This window comes from Pyrgilauda ruficollis, unplaced genomic scaffold (assembly GCF_017590135.1).
Source record: "Pyrgilauda ruficollis isolate IOZ18807 unplaced genomic scaffold, ASM1759013v1 scaffold95, whole genome shotgun sequence".
In the NCBI taxonomy this organism is placed as follows: domain Eukaryota; kingdom Metazoa; phylum Chordata; class Aves; order Passeriformes; family Passeridae; genus Pyrgilauda; species Pyrgilauda ruficollis.
Window position 1 is genome coordinate 1,241,694 of NW_024531599.1, and position 20,685 is coordinate 1,262,378.

The following is a 20,685-nucleotide window of genomic DNA, read 5'->3' on the forward strand; positions in this document are numbered from 1 at the left end:
AATGTTATTTGCCAGAACTCAGAGCTGCATCTTCCTTGGTTAGGAAGGACATAGGGAGATCCCACAGGGCAATGGGAATGTCCAAGAAGGAATCCAAAGGGAAACACTCTGACTCTCCCATCTCATTGAAACTTGCCTGAACCATTTTTTTCTGGCCAATGTGCCTCATCTAGAGTACTTAAAATTAGTGTTCTGCCACTGCTGGTTCCACAGCATATCTTTTGGGGGGGACACCACCCCTGCCATGAAAAATTCTGTACACCTGAAGTTCATGGGTTGGCAGCTTTGAGAAAGCTCCTTACCTGCAGGCAGGTCCCCATCAGAAGGCAAGAAGAGGGGGAGAAGCAGAGCAGTGTAATCATGGTCTTTGTGACATCTGTGTTTCTCTTTTATCTGGTCTTTTAGAGCCAGATGTGAGCAGAACCCAGGTACAGAGAGCTCCTGGTACAGAGGGAAGCTGGAGCTCTGTGTTCAGGCTGCCACAAAGCCAGAGGTGAAAGGCAGGGGGGGGTGCATGTGGAATGCAAGAGGGCCCCAGGCTTTCCTGGGGTTGAGGCACTCTGGAGCAGAGAGCTCATGCTCTGACTGTGCCCCCAGCTCTGATCACTCTGGACAGGGCACTCCTACTTCAACCTGCATCAGCACCTAATGAAAATGAGGAATGGCTTTCCTTCTGCCCTCTGAGTGACAGCATTTATTGAAGTTTCTTCCTGCCTGGCCTCCCTCTCCTCGAGCACGTGGGTAAAGCTGATGTTCTGCTGTCAGGGACTCCCAGACTCCTGCAGATTTCCAGCTGGTTCCTCATCTCAGTGCATGCACCCTGCAGAGCCTGCAGGAGCTGCCTGCACTGCCCAGCACTCTCAGCCAGCAAGCAGAGGGATCTCAGGACAGGTCTGGACACTCCTCCTACCTGAGAGCCAGGCTTGGACTGCAGCAATGCCACAAAGGGACCCTGCAGCTCAATTCCAAAGCCTGGGTGATGTGTCCTGTCTCATCCTCTCTAAATGCCAGAAGCCCAGACAGCTGCCACATTTGGAGACAACTGGAGTTCATTGACACAGTTTTTTGCTACATTTCAAATCTACCTTTGTGCTGTGCAGGCAGTGAATGCCAACCTCTCTCTGTCCCATAGTGACTAGAACATCCCTTTCTGTCCCATTTGTCTGGTCACCTTGTCTCTTGAACTGATTGGCAAGTTTTTCTGACAGAACTTATCTGAAAATTGTTCTCAGTCTCCACTTAGTTTTGCTGCTTTTTTGCAATCCTGAGAAAAGAGTTGGTCATTGAGAAGTCTGCCTTTCCTCTCCTGGGTCAGTTTGTCCCTGAGGGATGCACACTTTCCCTTCAAATCCTGCCTGAATCTCAGAACGACAAACATGGACACCAAATGTAAACACCTGAAAGAGCAAGAAAATAACCAACACACAATCCCTTTCTGTCTGGTACTGGTTCCACCCCACTCCTGTGGGCTCCCGTTTTCACCCCTTCCCAGCTGTGCTGCTTGCTTAGGATGCGTAGCCAATATGCAGAGAGTTAATATTTCACCAAGTGCCATACAGGTCTGGTAACTCATGGCCTGTCATGATGTGCCATAAAGCCACTTCCCCTTCTGAGTGGAAAAAAGGAGTCTCTGAGCAGCACAAACACACTGGGGCTCAGATGGCCTGACTGGCAATTCTTGAAAACTGTGCTGTGGGTGACCTATAGGTGTTCCAGGCTGGCAAATTTTTTGGCAATGGATACACAGGAGTCTCATAAACTTGTGGAAAATGACTCAGATATTTGAAAAGGGGCGGGGGGGGGGAATCACTCTAATGCAGACCTGCATGGAGTCTCTTGGTCTGAGGTGAGTAGCCACATTTGGAGAAGCCATGGCAGTAGAAACCAAGCAGAGCATCTCAGCCCTGTGTTCCCTTCAGACACAGTGCTGTCCATGCTGTGCCGCTCCTGATGAGTGGAGAGCACCTCTGAGCATGAGCTAGAAGGAGAACTGCAGGACTCTGCAAGCACTGGCTGCTCCCCCAGGGGAGCAGCACAGGGTGAGCCCCAGGATGCTGTCCAGGTCATGCTTGCCCCAGTGTGAGGCACAGCAGTGGCACCACCTTGTCACACTCTGTGTGTGCTCAGAATGCCCCATCCACCCCCAGCAGGGCTGTGCCTTGCAGCCACACTGGGCTGTGTCACCAGACCTGGTTCTTGGGACCTTACCCAGCCCAAGAGTCTCTGCAGGGCAGCTTCTGTGGGAGGAGGAGAAAGTTGCTCTCTATAGCTGCTGAAAGTAGTGAGGTGAGGGTCAGGCTCTTTTCCATGTCTCAGGTGATAGGACAAGAGGAAATGACCCTAAGCTCCTCCAGGGGAGATCCAGATTAGACATTAGAAATTATTTTTTCTTTGAAAGAGTGGTCAGACATTGGGATGAGTTGCCCAGGGAGGTGGTGGAGTCATTGTCTCTGGAGGTGTTCAAGAGGTGTCTGGGTGTGGCACTCAGGGATGTGGTGGTGCTGGGTCGGTGGCAGGATTAGGTGATCTTGAGGGTCTCCTCCAACCTTGATGATTCTGTGATTATATGAAATGCAAATCATCATCTTTGTCTGCACATGCCCTCCACACTTTAAAGAAGTCAGGCTCGAGGCAGAAGAGGAGTTTGGTGTGGTCCTAATGCGAGGCAGAGCTGGCTTGTGCCTGTTCCCCTGGAGAATAACCATCCTCTGGAATACCCATCCTGCAGAACAGCTCCCTCCTGTCCTCTCCATGCTGAGGGCAGGTTTCACTACAGCCTGGGGTGATCTGTGCTCAGGATCCCTCTGAGAAGCACTTTTTGCCCTTCCTTTAACCATCCCAGACAGGGAAGAGTTCTCCATTGCATGGAGCACTTCTGAAACTTTTGCTTCCAGAAGAGACTGCCCTCCAGCTGGTTGAAGAGTTGGGCCAGCCTCAGGGGCACACATGCAGAAGTGACAGCTGGGATGTGACTGATGTCCCACACCTTCACCCTGAACCCTTGTAAGCACAGACAGAACAGGATGGGTGAGGTGGGTTCACTGATTGACACCTACACAAGTTACTCATGTTTTGCTGCTTGCTCTTTGTTACAGAAATCTTCTCCTGGAGCTCTTAATCTCACTGGCACAGGGTGCACAGAGAAGCTGTGGCTGCCCTGTCCCTGGGAGTGTTCAAGGCCAGGCTGGCAAAGGGCCTGGAGCAATGTGGCCTCGTGGAAAGTGCCCGTGGCAGGGGGCTGGAATGAGGTAACCTTTAAGGTCCCGACAGATCTGCTACAGGGGATTGTGCTGTTCCTAATACACATCTCTAGTTTTTATATGCTCTGCCAGCTCTCAAATGGGCCTCCAAAAAAGGGTGTTAATCTGTCACCTGTGTAAATCTGACAGGATAAGAGGAAATGGCCCCACGCTGTGCCAGAGGAGGTTCAGGTTGGACATCAGGAAGAATTTCTTCACTGAGAGGGTTGTTAGGCACTGGAAGGGACTTCCCAGAGAGGTGGTGGAGTCCCCATCCCTGGAGCTGTCCATGGAGTGTCTGGATGTGGCACTCAGTGCTCTGGTCTGGTGACAAACTGGGGATGGGGAACAGCTTGGACTTGGTGATCTTGGAGGTCTTTTCCAACAGTGATGATTCTGTGATCCTGTGCTCTGATTCTAAAGAAGCCCTGGGCACTCTGTGACCATGAGAATGTGTATGGAGGCTCACTTGGCTGGAGGGGGACTTTAGACCCCATCCCATGAAAAATTTATTTTCCCAGCAGGAGTTTTCCTTTGAACTTACTTGCTCCCACTGTGCCTGGTGGCTGGTGAATATGCTGTGGGCCTGGCAGGGGCAGCTGGGAGCAGTGGATGGAGCAGTTCTGCAGGCCAGAAGGTGTTGGTGCCTTTCCCATCCTGAACTCAGGTCTTGTCAGGCCCAACAGTTTTTTTTTTTTTTTTTAAGATAGAGGGAGGAGTGGGAGATCACAGTCTCAGTCCCTCCTGTGCCCAGTCTGAGTCTGGGACAGGATTCAGAAACAACGATGGGCAGGGAAAGGATCCTGAGCCTCAGGAAGAGCTGGGGAAGGCACAGAAGATGTGGCTCTGTTACAGGGGAATGAGGTCAGGTATGTTAAAAATGGATGATGAGAAGAGGAGGAGCGAGGGAGCCCAGAGGGACCAGGCACGGCTGCTTGTGCACTGCAGGAGTGAGGGGCTGAGGGAAGCTCTGAGGGGGCAGTAGCAGCCCCGACAGGCTGGTGCACAGGAACAGGGCTGCTCAGGAGAGGCAGGAGGTCCCTGATTAGTCACCTTGGACACTGGGTGGGAAGTGACCAACTTGGACAGCATGTTCTGGGGGCAAGGAGGACACAGCTGTGGCTGCAGCTCTTGAAAGCAGTCCTGCTGTGACAGGCATGAGGCATGTCCGAGCCAGACCTGCCCAGATGCTCACCCTCTGATTCTATTCCAAGCCTAGTCTCCCTCAGGTTGTCTAAAGCAGCTTAAGTCTTCCAAAAATTTGCTTTTACTCTGCAGTTTCTGCAGGAAGAGCACTGGATCCCAACTGGCTCTAGCTCCCCCTGACCCAACTTTGAGGACACCTGGGAAAACCACCCTGGGTGAGGTGGCCTCAAAATTCACTAGGAGCAGTTACCTCAGTGCTAATTCACACAAGGGATCCTCCCACCCTGCCCCTTAAATGTCCCCCAAAGTGCTGCAAGTGTCTTCTTGGGGTGGTTTGCATTTCTCACGTGCCCTGTGGTATTTTGGCAGGGGCTGTGGGCTGAGGAGATGGGGCATGTGGACCTCCCAGCACTAGCCCAGGTTGCCCCCCGGCAGTGGTGAATGCCCCAGGACTGGTGGCCAGAGCTGCAGTGCTGGCTGTGCCAGCAGCTGAACCTTCAGAAGCCAAGGCTGGCTCTCTGCAGCCGTGGGCTCTGGTGGCACTGGCTGTCACACACTTTCAACCCTGACCCTGACAGAGACAGAAAAGAAGCCAAGAACCAGCATACTTCCATGCCATGCTTCCCATGAAAGAGAAGTCACTTGGAAAACAACCTGATCTCAAAATCCCTGGAGTGGGGGTCTTCACTCTGGCACTGCTGCCAGAGTGATGTCAACAAAATTTAATAATAACCACAACCATGTGCCAGTGATGTTTCAACAACAAATGTTTCAAATCTCTTCTGGCAGAAAGAACATTCATATCCTGCACAGCCAACACCCCCATTGCAAATTAATATTTAAATTAATATTTACAGAAACTCCTACTGGGTACTGGGAGGGCCACACATGAAGAACTGTGCCCAGTTTTGGGGTGCCCAGTATAAGGAGGATGAAGGGGAATGAGACAGGTCCAGTGGTGGGCTAGTGGCTGAGCCAGGGTCCCAGGGCATTTGCCCCATGAGCAGAGGTGGAAGGAGCAAGGTTGGTTTCACTTAGCAGAGAAGGGGCTGAGAGGAGAACTGCCAGGGACCTGCAACCAAAGATGATGGAGCCAAGCCCTTCAGGGTGGTTCCAGGTGATCAAACAAAGAGTAATGGCCACAAATTGACTTCCAGGAGTTTTAGGTTGGACTTGAGAAAAAGTTTGTTCCCCAGGAAGAACAGCCCCCGGCTACCAGGGAGAGGGGAATCTCTGTCCTTGGAGCAACAAAGCTGCAGCTGCCCCCCTGAGTATTTGGGATAGTCCTGCTCCAAGCAGGAGACTGCCAGAAACTGCTCCCAGCTAACATTTCTGTGATAAAAGGGCTGTGTAAGTCTAGGACTGAAGTTAAGGATTAAGGGATAAGGTCAGATTTTCAGTGGTTCAGCCCAACTCAGAAGGCTCTTACAAGCTTCAGCTGTGCTCCCTGCACCAAACACACCTTCCCTAAATCCACTGGCACTCCCAGGGTCTGGTCTCAACTCTGCCCACACTCAGGAAAACAGCAGAATTCCAAAGTCGTGTGATTTTTAGGGAACACAGGAACACAGACCTGCTGTGGATACAGCTGCTTTACAGGAAAAACACAATCACAGCCTCAGCTTCTTCCCAGGGCTGAATTGTTAAAGTCTTTAAAGCAGTTCTACCCTGCCACAATTATTCTCCATTTGGGTAAAACAGCCCAACTTGCACTTTGACAGCCCAGAGTGTCCTCTGTGCTCACTGGCAGGTCCTTTCCCTGCTGTGGTCCACAGTGCAGTGGACAGAGGCTCTTTGGGTGGATATTTTCCAATGTTCCTTGAAATATGCATTGGCTCTGGTGGCCTTTTCATCACAATGCACACATGGGGAGCTGTAATTTCAACATCCTCTACCAAGACAGTGTTTCTTCCTTGAAAACTGCCCTCCCCTCCCTTCCACTATAAGTGACAGTAATCTTTGAATAAATTGGAAAAGAAAAGGAAGAAGGAACAGAACATCCTTGACAAAGGAACTAATGACTCAAATGCTGGGAAGCCTGGGGTCCTCAAGGGACTGTGCAGCTCGCAGCATTGATTTTTAATGACTTACAGAGATTGGAGATTTGGAAGATCTCTCAGTGCCTCTGCAGGGATGCGGCTCAACTGATTGTTCTGCAACATCCTATAATTAGAAAAAAGAAAACTTTGTTAAAAACCCAACAACAGCAGCCTGACACGAAATGGAGGATGTTGCTGCTCGTTTCCGAAGTTGTTCTGGGCTCTTGCTGGAAAGCTGGAAAGCACCATATTGGCCAGCCAGAGCTCTTAAGCAAGCTTAAGGTGGCTGGCAGGTGAGCTGCAGCCCAGTGTGGCCCAGGAGGTGCAGCAGAAGGGCCAAGGGGTGAGTTTGGTGCTGCACAGAGGGGCCTCTGCTCTGCAGATGTGCATCTGTTACCCCAGACTGACTCCAGTGCTCTGAGCCACGCTGTCCCACATTTATCCTGGAGTCAGGCATCCTTTGCTGTGTGTGTCAGTGTTCCCTCCAGAGGGGATGGAAACCAGCCCTGGGCAGCTTTCCTACCCCACTGTGGCACAGCAGGAACAGAGGGTGAGGAGCTGCTCACAGATGTTTGCTCAGGGACCTCACAGCCTTGGCACAGCTGGCAGCAGGAACTGTGGAAAAAACCAAATCAGAGACTGCAGAGAGAGCAGGTGCCTGGGGCTGTTGGGCTGAACAGGCAGGACTCAGGAGGAGCCCTCAGAGATGGGAGTGGGTGTAGGGCATGGAGGAGGGCCGTGGACATGGGGACACCAACACAGGTGATGGGAAAGGAGGAGACAAAGGGGACAGTGCAGCCAGGGCTGGGTGTCTGAACAGCTCTAGGGATGGAGGCAGAGTGAGAACCACACTCCAAGGGCTGTTTCAGACACAATCCTCTCTCACTGACCCACTGGAGCATCACACATCTGAGTTTACTGCTGTCATCATCTCAGCATCTTTGCAAATGCTGTTCTTGGCTCTGGACATCCCTCTGTCCTGAACTTTGTTCCTTCCAGAAATGGGACATCACTGACACAAGCTCCCCTGGGTAACAGACACATCTCAGCAAGGTAGCTGGGCCAGGGGAAGTGCCTGAAAAGGGAAGGTTTTACATTCTGAGGCTTCTCTTTGCAAAACCTTCTTAGAGTAATTGGAGATGGCATGAAAAAGGAAACGCTGCTTGGGGTTCTGTTATAATTTACTGCTGTGTCAAAGGAGCAGGGCATGGCCTCAGAGGTGAGGGGCAGCCCAAAGAGCACAGAGGTAGGCAAGAAACCTCCCCATTGCAGTGACTGCAGCCTTACTGCCAAGGATTCAGAGTTCTGACATGGAAGGAAAGTTGGAAAGAGACATTCTTTAAAAAAGGAAAGCTTTAGGGCACAAAACTCTTTGACTTCTGGAAGAAAATGGGGACTTAGCAGTAAATTATTTGTATGAACACAGAAGAAAGAGCAAGGAAATTAGGAACTGTCAGTAATAGCTTGTAAAAAATGAATTGTGCCAAATTTTTTTTCTATTTAAAAAAGGGTAAAAAAGCATAAGAATGGAGAAGAAAGAATAGACACCAGCTACCATGACTTAAGCGTTTCTTTAGTAAAATGTTAAATTTTGACATTCAGTGCAGTGTTTGGTACAAAAGGGCAGCAGATAGGCCACACTTAATAAATGGTTCCCTTCCAAATGAAGAACATGATTAAGGATGGACAGCATCTCACCTGGCTTCTGCCAACAAATTGCACATATGAGGAGAGAGGTTGGTGTGGAAGAGCAGCTGGAAAATGCAGAATTCTAGACGGAAAATGAGGGAAAGGCTCCATAGATGAACAGGGATAAAAGCTGGGCATTGGCTTACAGCTCTGCTGGGCTAGTGGGAATCACAGGAGAGCCAGGGCAGGACAGAAGTGCTCTTGGGAAAGAACAGAGACCCTGGGGGTGACTGCTGGGGGTATGAGGAGCAGGACATCAGCTGTGATGCTTCTGCTCCTCTTGATGCTGGGCAAGCTCTGGCCAGGCCACGCTGTCCCACCTGGGCCCTGCCCTGCAGGACACAAGGCAGCAGCAGAGCAGCCAGATGACAACAGGCAGAAGGAGGAGGAAATACCCAATCCTCGCCTCTGGGGAACCTAGAATAGAAACTGCAGGGCTGCTAGAAGAGTGGGATTGATGGGGCTCCCCCACCCATGTCCTCCTCCTGCAGCTCCTGTGCACAGCTGGTCCCTGGGCAGCACAGGGGGCTCCGGGGGTCCCGCTGCTCACAAGGGCCACTCCAAGCCTCTGGCACTCTGGCACTCACAGCTGCCTGCCCCCTCAGCTCCTCTGATGTGCCCCCTCACAGCACCCTGCCCCTCTCACCTCCCTCTTGCCCTGCCTGGGGATCTTCTGCCCTCCTGCTGGCCGTGCTCACGGGGCAGCGAGCACCAGGAGCTGCCTCGCTGCTGCTCCCAGAGCCCGTCCCACGGGGCACACGCTGCCAGGCTGCTGGCACCCCTCTGGCACGGCTGTCACCACACAGCACGTGGGGCTGCTGGCAGTGAGCCCTGGAAATCCAGGGTCACGGGCTGTGCTTCTCCATTCGTGCTGTGCAAGGGCCGTGGAAGCCCCAGTGATGGATCCCGTGGGTGTTCTCTGCAGCCCACTGGGATGGAAACCTCACCCAGGTGGGCACCTGAGCCACAGGGACCAGCACAAACTCTGGGGCTCCTGCTCCTGCAGATGGATTTGTTTCTGCAGCCAAGGTGTGCTGGGGAGGTAAAACCCTGGGTCCTGCAGCCCAGTGAAGTGGAATAATAATTCATGTCTGTTAAAAATCATGAAGATGCAGAACTGGACATAGAGATATAGAGAGTGGGGCTTCAGAAAATGCTTTCAGGGTTTTGGTGGGACAAACATTGAATCTCAGTGGCTCTCTGAAATCTGAGCCTGGTGTTTAGTGTTGATCATTGGAAGTATCTGAAGTCAGCACTAAAGCAAAGCCCACTGTCACACTTCTGCTGGATCCTGCTGCCTGCCATTTATTACAAGTCCCTTCTCCAACCAGTAAAACAGACTGAGAGACTTTCCAGACCACCATCAGCATGGACTTGTTCCAAAATGAAACCATTTTGGTGCAGACAAACAATATTTAAGGAAGATGCTTCAGAGACCTCAAAAACCACTGGAGTGGTGGACAATGTTGTTTTTCACAGCAGCAGGACAACTAGAGAAGTTTTCAGATGCTGGGACTGGGACAAGAACCAGTGCTTCTTCACATTGCACATAATGAATCCAATAACTCATCATCAGAGCATGACACAGAGAAACCAAAAACCAATTCCAAACAGAGTTTGATAATATTCTAGGGACAGGGCCACCCTGGTATTAAACAAGAAATTCTTCATTCAGCCTCAAGCTCAGGAAAGCTCCAACTTTTCTTACAGGGAGCTCAGGTTTTAGCAGGAGAAGACATGCTCTGTTTATCCCTGGATGTCCCAGGAGGGCTTCTCTTACAGTCTGGTATTAAGGACAGCCCCCATCAGGCCCTGCTCACTGCACTCAATCCTTACATGTCACATTAAACCACCCTTGCATATTACCTTTTTTTTCATAAACAACATAAAACATGATTTTGGGAAGAATAATTGTACCAAAATAATAATTGTACCAAAACCTGGTGGAAGATGCCAGGTGGATGATCCTACACACCTGCAGGGTCACACCTCCTCTCTGTGACACCTCCTTCCTGGGGCTGCTCCCTACCAGGGTGCCCGGGCAGTGCTACAACAGGAGGATGGCAAAAGGGTTCAGAGGACAGCAGGGTGTCTGAAAAACTGGGACAGGGCTACTGGGTCCCTCTCTAAGTTGTGGCATTTTGCCATTTGGGGTGCTGCTCTTGCATAAGAAGAGGGAAGACAATGCTGCAGCTCCCTGAGGAGAGCACCTGCAGCATCCAAGAAAGGCCAACACATTCTGCTTCAAGAGGTCACTGCACATTAATGTCAGCAGCACTGAAAATGAGGGAACAACTCTGCAAACCTGACTCATGGTCCTAAAAGCCTAGGGCAGACACTGTCCCCCCCTACCTTCCTGCTCCCCCCAGGGAGCACCCTGCTTTCCAGGGTGTGAGCAGGGATGGTGGTGCAGGATCTGTGTGGACCCCAGGCAGGGTGACTGCCTGAGGCACAGACAGTCCGTGAAGCTGGACCTCAGTCCACAAAATCACAGCGACCCTGAGATCCCAGATCATACTGGCCTCAGCCTTTGTCTATCAGCATCTGTCTATTCCTGCCTCTCCCTCAGCTCCTGCCTTCCAACAAAATCCCTGGATTTCATTTGCTTTCCTACAGCAAGGTGCTGCTTCACAGCAGCCTGGCGACAACCTTAGTCAGAGCTCAAATTCTTGTGCCCACGGAGCAACCCTGGTCTAGTTGATGTGATTTCTCAGTTGCTGAGTCTAATTTTCTTAGAACTTATTCAGGGTGGTGAGGCCCTGGCACAGGCTGCCCAGAGAAGCTGTGGTTGCCCCTGGATCCCTGGAAGTGTCCAAGGCCAGGTTTGGGGCTTGGAGCAACCTGGGCCAGTGGAAGGTGTCCCTGCCAGTGGCAGGGGGTGGAATGGTGTGGTCCTTAAGCTTGCTTTAAGTCCAGTTTTGTCATTCTATGACCTTGCTGGTTGATGAGCGAGTTCTGGACACTGATGAACATGACAAGCAAAGACTGCTCAGACCAGCAGTGACTCAAACCCAGGAGTGGATAGAGCATTGTCACCTTGTTTGGCACTGTTCAGGTGGTACTGGGGCTTGCAGACATGGACACTCCACCTGCTGCCCACAGCAGTCTGGTTGGAACCAGAATAAATCCCAGCTCCTCAGAGGTCAGGTTTCATTTTCAGAAGTAGGAGGATTGTTTGTTGGCAGGGACCACACCTGAACGACCAGAAAAATGTTGGGATCGGGTCCCATCACACCAGGATCCTTGCACAAGAGAGCCTCAGCAGACACACAGCCCTCAGAGGTACAGGCCTGTGCATGATAAAATGTCCCCATCCTGGGAGGCTGAAGTGACTCAGCCAGCACAGTCAAAGGGCTGTTATTGCTGGAGGCAACTGTGCCTGGAGCCCATGCATGGGGATTAAAGGCATTCCAACCTCTGCACGTTCCTTCTCCCTCCCAATGGGAGCGTCTCTTGGATGGGCCACACCATTCCCTTTGTCTCAAAGCCATTTCTGTACTGCACAGGCTCAGGGCTGGCCAAGATGTAGGGTCTGTCTAGGGATTTCTGAAGTGTGCCAAGCCACCTCCAAACCCGCCATCCCGGGGCAACTTGACTTTTCTGGTGATGTTTGATGTGTGTTCACACTCCAGGCGAGTCAGCACCTGTTCTGGGCCACAGGAGGTCCTGTGGTCACTGCTCAGGAGGGGATGGTGAGGTGGCCACTGGGTAGGCCCCATCCAGGGGATGTGGCGTGTGCTGAACAAGGCTGCTCCTGTCCAGCCTACCTGTTCATGGAGAGGAACCATGGGCAGGGCTGGGGCAGTGTGTGCTGGGAGGGGGTTCAGGCAGTGCTGAGTGCTGAGTCCACCCCAAGCTGTGCTGGGCAGTGCTGGGCAGTGCAGTGCTCACACTCTGGACAGTTCTGGGCAGTGCTGGGCACTGCTGGGGAAGTGCAGGGCAGTGCAGGAAGGTTGGGCAGTGCTCACACTCTGGGCAGGGCAGGGCAGTGCAGGGCTCACACCCTGGGCAGCGCTTTGCTGGGCAGTGCAGGGCAATGCTGGGGCAGTGCTCACACCCCAGGCTGTGCAGGCAGGCTGGGCAGCACGGGGTCTGCACACTCCCACAGGCTGGTTGGGGCTTGCTGAGGAATGGAGCGGCAGGGTGGGCCTGCTGCGGGTGCAGGGTCTGCAGCCAAGGGGATGCACCCAGACATTTTGCCTTCCATGTTTTGGGGTGAGGTGGTGGTTGCACTTGGAGTCTTTCCCTGTGGAGTCTGGTGTGGGATTCCTTCTTGGCTAGTAAGCCCTGGGGCTGCTGCAGCATGTTCAGCCAGGAGTCAGAGCGGGGGCACTCCTGGCTGTGCAGGGCAGCGTTTGGGGAGGGATACCTGAGCAAGGGTGGGATGTCTGGGAAGCTGTGGCAGCCCAAGTCAGCCCCATGGCCAGGTGGGATGGGATCTTCCTGGCTGGTGGAGCTCCAGCCAGGACACTTGAGAAGTGAGAAGCATCCCGGTAGCTCATGAGGAGGTCTGGAAGGATGGAAGAGCTTGCAGTTTTCCAGATACTCTCATTAAGCAGCATATTCTGCCACCCTGGAAAGCTCCAAGGCTGGGAGAGCATGGACCAAGGAGTTGATTTTGAAAGGGAAGGAGCTTGCAGAGAGGTCAAAACAGCCTGTGGAGTGGCTTCCAATGATCCTGGCAATGAAGCTTGCACTGAGGATCATCAGCTCTGTGGAGAGGAGGTGGGTGCACCATGCTGCAGAGCAGCCCGCAGGAGAGGTGCACTCCTAAAGTCTCTGCACAGGGATGGACCTGCCAGTGGAGAAAACCTCTGAGCACCAGCTACGGCTGCTGAGCATCCACCCTGCCAGTCTGCCCTTGTCTGAGGGGGGCTGAGGAGGCCACATCTCCCCTTGTCCTTGGCTGGCTCCAGGCTCCATGCATGGAGATCTCAGCACATCCCAGCAGATCTGGGGCATGATGTTTTGTTGTAGTGGGGCAGCTTGGCTCTTCCCCTGCTCCCTTCCAAGTCTCCACACACCTGCTTCCCTGGGTGTACCCCTGCATGGTTTCTGCACAGGCCTATCTTCATGGCCACTTTCCAGGTGGTTTTTGTGCAGTGAAGCAGCCAGAGGAGGCAGAGCCAAGAATCTGCTCCAGGTTCCAGAACCTCTGGGATTCACTCTGAGGGCAGGGAGAGACCATCTGCACAGGCAGGTTGGTGGAGGAATTCCCAGGGTGTTTCCCATCCTTTTTTAAACACAAACTGATTCTCTGGAAAGACTGGGAAAGCACCAGGCCCCTTGACAGCACAAGAAGCATCTGAGAGTTTACTTGTGCACATGATTGCAATTAGCCTAGGGCTCTAGCACACTAAAATTAAACTAAGAAAATTGTTTCCATCCCCACATATCAGCCTACCTCCTCAGGGGACCCCCCCTGTCACCAGAGGGAAGATCTTTGACCCTGCTGTGAGTCAGCTCCTGAATACCCTAGGTTTCAGCTGGTTGTGGTTGGGGCAGCCATTCCCAACCACAGCCACGGCTGTCACTTGTCAAACCTCAGCCAGCCTGGGACACAGCACCCATATCTATAAACACAATATCCCTGTTGCCATCTACTCCAAAACCTGCTATTCCTTGTCTTCACATATGGAGAATATGTATTTTCTGACTCATTGCAGCAGCAGCCTGTCCTTGAAGGTCTGTGTCCATCCTCATTCCCCTCTCCTCCAGGTTAAGGGAGCTCAACTGATTCATTGCTCATCACCAGACTCCCAATCCTTCCTGCTACTGCCTTGTGTCCTGCAGGGCAGGGCCCAGGTGGGACAGCGTGGCCTGGCCAGAGCTTGCCCAGCATCAAGAGGAGCAGAAGCATCACAGCTGATGTCTTGGTGCAGGTGGGTCCCAGCCCAGCAGCCCTTCACTGGCCAACACCCCCAGGGAATTGCAGTGTAAAGCCTGAAGGGTGATTTGCCCATTTGCCCTCTCTGAGTTCTCTTCTGTCTTGATTTTCAGCAGAGCCAGAATGGTTATTTATAAACTCAATGCTTTGCCTCTGCCTAGAGTGAGGAGACAGGACTTTCCTCCATGCTCCTCTAACACCTGACATCCCTGCATCTCTCTGATGTTTCATGTCTCATGGGGTCTTCAGAGTCCCATCTCCAGATACCTTCTGGAGAGGGGAATATCTCTGTGGTTTTGGTGGAGATTAAATTCCCTATCTGTGTGGTTTTGGTGGAGATTAAAGTGCAAAGCAAAGCACATGACTGCAGGAATGGTTACACTGGCACTAAGGGAGCACAGGTTTGGTCTGGTTGGAGAGCAGTGAGCACCTCACGTCCCATGACATGCTGTCCTCTCCCAGTGTGGTTGCACATGGACATAACTGGGGCCTGTCTGGTGCTCCCCAGTTCCCTGGCACACTTCTGTGTACTGCACAAGCAGCAGTTTACACCAATGTACAGCTCTAAGTGTTGCACCCTTATCTCCGTAGTACCACAGTGTCCATAACAACAGCATCCTACAAAGCACTGCACTTCCCCAGCAGCCCCAAACTTCTCCCAGTCTTTTAGGTTGAAATTTATATTTACAGTCTCAGAGGTTCAGGGTACAGGGAGATCTTGGTGGAGCCAGCTCGGCAGTACATTCTGACCCTCAGCAGGCTTGGATGGGGTACAGAGAAGTGCAGCAAAGGGAAGAGGGAACTGAGCTGTGGCTTGGGAAGAGGGTGAGGGTTTTTGGTCACTCCCAGGGCACAAGGAGCAGGGTGATCCAGCCCCATGGCCTCTCTCCAGGCTCTGCTCTCCAACCCTGGCCACAACCAGATTGAGGGAATACCCTTGTTCCCTCTGATTGCTGGAGAGATGGAGCAGATTCTGCTGAGCTGTTGCAGAGCCACCAGCCCCAGCCAGGTCACTGCTGCAGTGATCTGAGGGACCTTACTCACAACCTGAAGGAAACAGAGGGTGGCCTTCACCTGCCTTCTTCAGTACCTTGTGGTTTTCCTCAGTCTTCTCTTAGTAGAGAAATGAGTGAGAGTCCCCACCCTTGCCAAGAGCCCTTCCAATGTGATTAAGCTCAGTGCTCCTAAGATGTGTCCTGACAACATTTCTAGACCTGTTCCAGCAATTCCCAGGGACCAGTCTGTCTCCATCGTGTCCCTCACTGCTGCCCTTACTCTTACAGTGACAGAGGAACAGGTGGAGGTCAATGACTGATTTTCCTGGAGGGTGCAGGGATCTGCCACTGCATTCCCCCAAAGACCTCGCTGGAGTGGAGCCCACAGAAACACTGCAGAAAGCAATCAGAGCATCTCCTGGGTGAGAGCACATGGCAGCACAACATTCCACTGCAGACAGGCCAGGGAACCACCAGAGTCTTTGGAAAGTGAAATGTGGGTGACATGGGGTCTGGTGACATGGGGTCCCAGTGACATGGGGTCTGGTAGTGCCCCTGCTTTTAGGAAGCAGGAACTTTGTTAAATAAGAGGTTCATGGGTGGACCAGTCACTGTGAGCATCCACCCTCCTCCCCTTGTGGCTGGGCTACTACACCCCCAGGAAAGGTTTGGGGTCAGGTAAGTGCCAGAGGATCACAACAGGATCATTAAGATTGGACAAGGCCTCTGAGATCACTGAGTCTCATCATTAACCTAGCACTGCCAGCTCCACCATTAACCCAAGCCCCTAAGCAGGTACATTGTTCAGGCAGGGCTGCAGCCAGAGGGACATGACAGCCCAGATGCCACCCTGTGCCACTGGCACAGCCTGGCTGAGAGCAAGGCAGCTCATCCTGCAGCATGAGGACACCAACCCAGGCTCTCACAGGACAGCCTGGAGCAAGCTTCCCCATGCAACCATTTCCAGATGGAAATGCCCTGATCCCTCACTCCTCTCCTGGCTCTGGGGTCACTGCTGAGTGTGTCCCTGCTGGTGCTGCCTGTGGCTGTGTCAGAGAGCCCTTTCCTGGGGCAGGAGGGCAGAGCTCACCCTCCCCTTCCCACGGGGCTCTGAAGGAGGCATTGCTCCAGTCACGCTGCATTCGCCCTTACCCGGGCCTGACACAAATAGAATTGATCAAAAGCACCTTGAAAAGCTCCCCGTCCCCAGAGCAGAAGGCTCCTCTTGTTGAAATTGGGTGGGAGAGCTGCGGTTTTTCCTCAGTTCCTTTGATTTGTTGCCTAATGCAGGGGATGGATAAATCTCTAAGCCCTGAGATTTAGGGCAGGATTCATACTTTACATCTTCAGAAGACGTAGTAAACAGCCTTATACTCTCTAATCCTGGGAGCAGGTTTGTACCTGCTCTCTCTGCATAAACTGGACCAGCTACAACAATTTCACATTGTGGCTGAGTTCAAAACATCCCCTTGGGGATGAAATGTTTATTGCAGAAGGTTTTTAAGATGGTTCCTGAGGGAGAAAGGGACTCCCACTTCAACATCCTGGACAGACCCTGTGGACTGTCACAGGGACACGAAGCAGAGTGACTCCGTGAGCAGTGAGACACCCTAGGAAGGTGTGAGTGTAGGTGTCACAGCACACCCAGCTCAGCTGAGTGTGGCTCGCAAAGTTTCCAGAGGAGCTTTGTCTCTCAGACCTTCCCCACTGGCCAGGGGTGGGTGCTGCCTGCAGTGACCTTTATTGAGCAGGTTTAGCAGATCCCTGATGGCTGCAGTGCTCCTGGGTCCAGCTGCCTCCATCAGCCCTGGGGGATCCCTCAGCTCACACTGCCCAAGGATCCCACCTTTCCCAGGTCGCTCCAGAGCCCTGCAGAGGCTTCCTGGGCCGTGAAGGGGTTTGTGGTGAGGACAACTGAGCTGGACAGAGCACAGGCCCCTTTCCCATCTACCTGGGATCTTTGAGTTGCTCCAACCCAGCCCCAACACAGCAGCAGAGCAGATGGGGCCAGTTTGGGCGCTGGACTCCACGTCTGGGGGACACCACTTGAGGGGGGTTTGGTGAGTTTTATGCAAAATGTGAACCTCTGCAGATTCTCCCAGGCCCACCATTGTGGGCACAGTGTGCCCTGGGGGGACCTGCTCAGTCAGTGGGGTGGGACACAGCTCCCCAGTCCCACAGGGCATGTTTGCCAGGGTGGGTTTAACACCTGACCCCACACCTTGAAGCTTTGCATCCCCTCGGGATGGCTGCAAGTCCCTGCTCATGGCCAGTGCCAGGGGCTGGGGAGAGGCAGGGGCAGGGCTTGCTCTGCAGAGAGGAGTGAGTTACTTACAGAATCTTCAGGCTGTAGAGACCAGAGAAAGCTTCCCCTGGGATCCTGGAGATCTGGTTTCCAGAGAGGCGTCTGCAGTGAAAAGAAGAGGCAGTCATGTGTCAACAACCTTGTGATGACAGTCCCCTGTCTGCAGAGGCTTAACACCTCGTCCATCCTGCCACTGTCCCCTCCAGAGGAGGCTGCAGCACCTGCGAGCTGAGCCACAGTCCTGAGCTTGGGACATCCTCTCACCCAGCCTGAGGAACAGGCAAAGAAAATCCCAGCTCCTGTCAGACCCGAATCCAGCATTTTCAGCATCCAGAGACAGCTCATGGCTTAAAGCCATTTCCTGGATAGACACAGGTCCCCAGCACAGAAATTACAGCACAGGTAGTGCCCAGCCTACAGACCCTGCTCCATGCCAGGCCTTGGCAGAGAGACTGGAGCAGTTTCTGGGAGAAAACAGGGAGAGCTGTTTCTGGACTGTTCCTAAATCCTGGCTGATGAATGAGGGCCAAGGGATGGGAGAGGAAGATGAAGCAAAAGCAACATCACAATGGAAAAATGGGACATATCTGGAACATAGACCAAAGAGCAGGGGAGAACATTTAGAACTTACTGAAAGTATTTATTGAAGGAAACCTGTGGGATTTGCCATTGTACAGCATCACCTGATCTTAGAACTCAAAATTTAACAAGGCCCAAAGCAGGCTGGGGAATTAAAAGGTATTTGCATTTTTCACTGCCATTAGAAACTGCATCACTGTTATGATTAGGACTATGGTGGGGGAATGTGGTTGAGCCAGGACTGAAGTCCAGGACTCCTGAATCTAGGCTTGACCTAGAGAAGAGGTGACTTTTCTCTTTCTGCTCCTGTTTTGAGGACAAATATGGATGAAGTCCCAGCACCCATCAGCCAGAAATCATAAAGACAGGTTCAACAACCAGATGAAGACCCTAAATTGCTACTAAAATTGGGCAAGAAACTTGTCTACTTGACTTGGAGTTGAATATGGCATCTCCAAAACAGAAACAGGGAACATCATTTGTGACCAGGGAACATCTTTTGTGACCAGGCTCATCTGCACTCTCACAGAAAGTCCAAACCAGATCCAAGAGGTTGGGCACAGACCTGGCAAAGGTAATCACTAAACCTTGACAAAGCTCGTTTCTTTTTAGGCATTTTGCTGGGGAAGGAGACAGGTATGGAGGCTGAGCAGTGCAATCCTGGCTGGAAGCAGAGTGCAGGGGAACCAGGGCTCTGCAGAGGTCACCGAGGGGACCGAGGTGTTCTGGGCAGCCAGGCTCACCTGTGGCAGAGCAGGCTGTGTGGGTGCCTGAGCTCTCCCTCCCCTCGGGAATCTGGAGCAAATCGCTCCCATAATGAGGCCTCTGACAGCATAAACAGCACAGGGTCGTCTCTTTAATGTGTGTGAGCAGGTTGGGAACCTGCCTCCTGCAGCACATGATCTGCCTGGCAGGCTGGGCTATTTGTCACTTAGGGGCTGTGATTTGGGGTAATTGCTGCTTTTGATTGCTGATTTCCACATGGGAGGGAGTGTTGTCCGGGAGGCTGGAGTGCTTGCCTGGAGGGGAGGTGTTCCTGCACGGCATCCTCAGCCTGCTCCCTGCATCCTCCTCCCTGGCTGTCTGTCCTCACCTCCCCACAGCTCCGGGCTGCCAGCAGCTCACACCTACCCCGGGCTCTTTTCTGGCAGCTCCATGCCTCTCTGTTCACTTCCCTGGGTGTGTTTGAGTGTTTGCCAGGTCCCTGAATGGATCTGGAACCTCCAGGATTAGCAGGAGAGGAATGTGAAGCTTAAATGGAGCCCAAGCTGGGGCTGCTGGCCTCAGAAGGGTGGTGGGGAGCCCCAGATGCTGGTGGGACACATGCAGAGCCAGCTGGTGGCATCTCAGCACTGTGGGTAACCCAGAACATAAGGGGGGAAATAACTCTGTGGTAGATGCCCTGCTTTCACTGGGTGAAATTAGAGGTTTCACAGGTGAATTTAGAGGTTCAAAGCATCCCCAGCCCCAGGTAAGGCCCCATGCCTCACTGTTGCTGCAGATGTTTCTGTCCATGGCCATGTTTCACCAGACTGTGCCTTGTCCCTGGGCCACCTCTGGCTCTTCTCTCCACACCTTTGCCTCCTCCTTGCTACTGAGGCAGCCCAGCTCCTCTCCCCAGGGTTAGGAGTCCATGCCAAACCAGGAGCAGGCACAAAGGGAGGCACCAACCAACACCACTTCTCTGAACTCTCCACCCAAGGCAATTGACAGTGTCATTGGGGTCCAGGATGGGCTATGCCCACTTCTGTGCAGGGGCTGGGAGGTGGGACATGTCTGTGTTTGTGCATGCAGGCTGAGTTTTCACTTTCCTAGATGGCTGGGGCATGCACATAGGGTCTGGAGGTGTGGGTTTGGAGGTTTGCTAGACCTCCCAGGACAGGTGCTGCATGATGCAGGGGGTACAGCGAGGGGTTCCAGGCAGAGGAGCACTGCTGTGCCACCTGTCTGAGAGCAGATCAGGAATGCGTGAGCTTTTGGGGTGTCCTGTCAAGGGTGATCACTGGAAACATGTCATAGAACTACAGAACCGTTTAAGTTGGAAGGGACCTTAAAGCTCATCTCATTCTACCTCCTGCCAAGGCAGGGACACCTTCTACCAGCCCAAGCTGCTCCAAGCCCTGTCCAACCTGGCCTTGGACACCTCCAGGGATGGGGCAGCCCCAGCTGCTCTGGGCACCCTGTGCCAGGGCCTCACCACCCTCACAGCCAAGAATTCCTTCCCAATATCCCATCTATCCCTGCCCTCTGCCAGTGGGAAACCATTTCCCCTGTCCTGTCCCTCCAGGCCCTTGTCCCCAGTCCCTCTCCAGCTCTCCGGGAGATGGCCTTTAGGCCCTGGAAGGGGCTCTGAGGTCTCCCTGCAGCCTTCTCTTCCCCAGGTGAACACCCCCAGCTCTCTCAGCCTGGTTCCAGAGCAGAGGGGCTCCAGTTCTTGGAGCCTCTTCTTGACCATCTTCGTTTTCATGCCATTAACTCCTGTGCCAGTTCATGTAAGAGACCCAAGACATAAACATCTTCCTGTGTGTGACCCTTCCTCTGTCCATGATCACTTGGCAGTCTTCCAAGTGCTTGGTTCCCTCTGTCCCTCTCACTCAAACTCTCCAGAAATTCCCCTGCTTGGCAGACAGGCACCCATTGAATATATCTGCAGAATTCAGATCCCACAGGAAATGCAGTGAAATGGTTCCTTCCTTTCCATTTAAAATGGAACAATAACATTTGGAGTGATGCTGCCAGTGTGACATCCCCTGAGACAGCTCCTAATTTACTCCTTCTGTGGAGGAGGCTTGGGTGAATAACCCCA

The 20,685-nt window shown here is 52.8% G+C and overlaps 1 protein-coding gene across 1 annotated transcript in view; it reads right to left on the minus strand.

Annotated features, from left to right (window-relative positions):
* Positions 1–20,685, minus strand: part of LGR6 (leucine rich repeat containing G protein-coupled receptor 6) — a 147,252-nt gene that overhangs the window by 64,033 nt on the left and 62,534 nt on the right. Inside the window, exons 3-4 of the mRNA XM_041489592.1 lie at positions 17,331–17,402; positions 6,477–6,548 (exon numbers count right to left, since the gene is read on the minus strand). Of these exons, the coding sequence (XP_041345526.1) occupies positions 6,477–6,548; positions 17,331–17,402 (144 nt within the window). The remainder of the gene's footprint in view (positions 1–6,476; positions 6,549–17,330; positions 17,403–20,685) is intronic.